General features: G+C 33.2%; 1 protein-coding gene across 4 annotated transcripts in view; it reads right to left on the reverse strand.

Annotated features, from left to right (window-relative positions):
• Positions 1-256: 256 nt before the first annotated feature.
• Positions 257-3,356, reverse strand: part of LOC106875882 (golgin-45) — a 50,644-nt gene continuing 47,544 nt past the window's right edge. For 2 of the 4 annotated variants that reach the window (XM_014924182.3, XM_014924186.3), the window contains one exon: positions 257-556. In XM_014924182.3, coding sequence (XP_014779668.1) covers positions 383-556 — 174 coding nt within the window. In that variant the 3' untranslated portion in view covers positions 257-382. The remainder of the gene's footprint in view (positions 557-3,356) is intronic. The other 2 variants (XM_014924184.3, XM_014924185.3) reach the window with 2 other exon arrangements.

Here is a 3,356-nt window from a genome sequence, read left to right on the forward strand (position 1 = left end):
AATAGATAATTACAGCTAATTAATATCAGAACAAAAACAATTCTGAACTGATGCCACAAAAAAAAAAAAAAAAAAGTTCTACAATGGGCTTACAGGAGGGAATTCTTGTAGGTTCCAAAAGGAAATTTCAGTTATCTTTAAATTTTGTGTGAACAGAAGAACTTACAGAGAAACAAAGACTTTGCATATACATGTAAATTCCATAAACATAATCCTATACCACCTTATCTAGATTAGAATAATTTAAATTTGAGAATTCAATGTTATAAACAGTTTATCTGGAACAATATAATACAAAGATTAATGGATAAAAGTTGAGCAAAACAGTTAGAATGGAACAGATAAATAATGACAGTGGAATTATGGGGAACTCTGTAAATAGTTATGCCACAAAAATGTCTCCTTTACAATGTGAACAGCAGTTTATAGTGAGATTATCGTACTGAATAGTATGATGATAACGGTCCATCCATAAAGAATCTGGGGGTAGAAGCCTCACTGACTGGATTCGTTTCATTGTAGATTCGTTCAGTTGACTGACTTCTTTATACAAAACCTGCAAAAAAAAAAAAAAAAAACCAAGATTTAAGAGGGATTTAACAGATTGTGAGATGGATTTTCAACAAATACGAAATTTAAATGCGATGAAGTCAGTTTAAGAGAATGTGAGATTGATTTTAACCCTTTCATTACTGTATTTATTCTGAGATGCTCTGTGTTTTTTTTCACTTACTTTAAATACAACAAAGAATTTAATAAAATAACTTAGTTGTCATTCAGCTTGTGTTAGGAACATAAATTGTGACTAAGGTTTGATGGAAGATTTTAATTCAAAATTTATGAAAACAAGACAGTTGTACTACAGAGCCAGAGCTGGTTTCAGCCAGGTTGGTAATGAAAGGGTTAAGAGGGATTTAAGAGACTGTGAGATGGATTTTCAACAAACATGAAATTTAAATGAGATGAAGTCGATTTAAGAGAATGTAAGATTGATTTCAAACAAGATATGATGAATTTTAAACAAGATAAGATGGCATTTAGAACAAGCTAAGATAGATTTTAGATCAGATAAAATAGTCTTTAGACAAAATCAATAGAAAAGATGAAATTTATTTCAGACAAGATGAAATTTATTTTAGACAAGATAAAATGGATTTTAGATCAGATAAAATGGATTTTAAACAAGATGAGACTTAAACAGAAAAGGTAGATTTGTAAACAGTCAAATGAAACCAGTTAAGAAAAAAGTTTTGATAAATAAACATATTCAGATGATTTTTTTTTTGGTGGCAAACTTTAAGGTTTAGAATTCTTCATCAGTTACAAGCAACTATCAAACCAAATTTCAGTTATTTTATTGTCATTCAACACTGCTTTTAACTCTTTTGGTGCTGTATCTCTGTTGAAATACACTGTTCTTCTTTCAATTAATTTTAATAATAATGAAAAATTTTGTAAAATAACTGTCATAATTAAGTTGATGTTTGGAATATAAATTTACATGAAATTTTAAGAGGAGGTTTTAATTTCAATCACTTTAAGATTTTTGTTGCCATGTTTCTGTTGAAATCCACTGCCTTTGTTTCAATTAATTTTTAAAATAAAGAAAATTTTAGTAAAATAACTGAATTGTTATTAAGCTGATTCTCAGAACATGAATTAACATGAAATTTTCATGTGAGCTTGAATTTTAGCCAGAAGCTTATACCACAGAACCAAGAGTAGTCTCAGGCAGGTTCATATCAAAAGGGTTAAATGACAAAAAACAAAAACATAATCTCTTAGAGAAAGTAAGGAAAAAGAATGTGTACATTGCTAAACTAAACATTATGCTATGCTTAATGCATCACTAGAACTGTGAGTTTCAATGAAAACAGAGGGTATATATACACAACCAATACACACACATATATATGTATATGTGTGTGTGTGTGTGTGTGTGTGTGTGTGTATGTATATATATATATATATATATATATATGCATGAAGGGATGTGGACTAGTGGTTAGAGTATTGCACTTGCAATCTTTAGGTCATAAATTCAATCCCCAGACTGGGTGGCATGTTATGTTCTTGAGCAAAACACTTCATTTCACATTGCTCCAGTCCACTCAGCTGTAAATGGGTAACACTGCAACAAACCAGCCTGTCGATCAGGGAAGAGTGTGGGCCTGCTCACCAAGCCAGTGGGGTGGCATCATTGTTGTTGGCACTCCGTCGCTTACGATGTCGAGGGTTTCAGTTGATCTGATCAATGGAACAGCCTGCTCATGAAATTAACATGCAAGTGGCTGAGCACTCCACAGACACGTGTACCCTTAACGTAGTTCTCGGGGATATTCAGCGTGACACAGTGTGACAAGGCTCACCCTTTGAATTACAGGCACAACAGAAACAGGAAGTAAGAGTGAGAGAAAGTTGTGGTGAAAGAGTACAGCAGGGTTCGCCACCATCCCTTGCCGGAGCCTCATGCAGCTTTTAGGTGTTTTCGCTCAATAAACACTCACAACGCCCGGTCTGGGAATCGAAACCACGATCCTATGACTGAGAGTCCGCTGCCCAAACCACTGGACCATTGTGCCTCCACGGGGTGGCATCATTTGAAAGCTAAAACAATGCAAAGCACTTTGTAACCAGTGATGTATAACAATATCCAACAGTCTGGTTGTGTGTGTGTGTGTGTATGTATGTGTATATAAATATATATATATATATATATATATATATATATATATATATATATACAATGAATATAAACAAACCATCTGAAACAAATTAATAAAATGAGAGAGAGGAGAGAAAGAGAAATTAAGGTTGACCAACTGAAATATATTTCCATTAGCAAAAAGATGAGTGACCCAATCAATTTTAATTAATAAAAACTACACCAGTCAGTAATGAAGAGAGAGAGGGGGGGAGAGGGAAAGAGAGAGAGAAACCCTAATGAGCTTAATGACTAGTTCTGACCAAGAAAGAAATAGACAACTCTGACATTAAAATTCAATTAAAATTAAATAATTAAACTAATTGTTTTTTCTTTCCTCATTATGGATGTATTTTTAACTGACCAGGACTTTTTTTCTTTGGTTAAATACCAGCAGCCACTAAATAATGTATTTTTCTTTATGCAGAAGGTGCCTCTGAGTAATTTCCACCCCCACCCCCTCGTAATCAAAAATATAACAATTTTATTTCTCTTATATGATTTCTCTTGTGGTTGGCAGAAAAAGATTGTCATTGTATTTGTGAGATTCTGTTGTTTGGCTTGTTTTTAAGGATTTGGGAGAAAAAAGTTACTGTAGGTGTGGCAGTGTGGTCAAGAAGTTCTGTGTCACTATTATAGCCCCAGGACAACA

Source organism: Octopus bimaculoides, chromosome 3, assembly GCF_046866305.1.
Source record: "Octopus bimaculoides isolate indiv1 chromosome 3, ASM4686630v1, whole genome shotgun sequence".
NCBI lineage: Eukaryota > Metazoa > Mollusca > Cephalopoda > Octopoda > Octopodidae > Octopus > Octopus bimaculoides.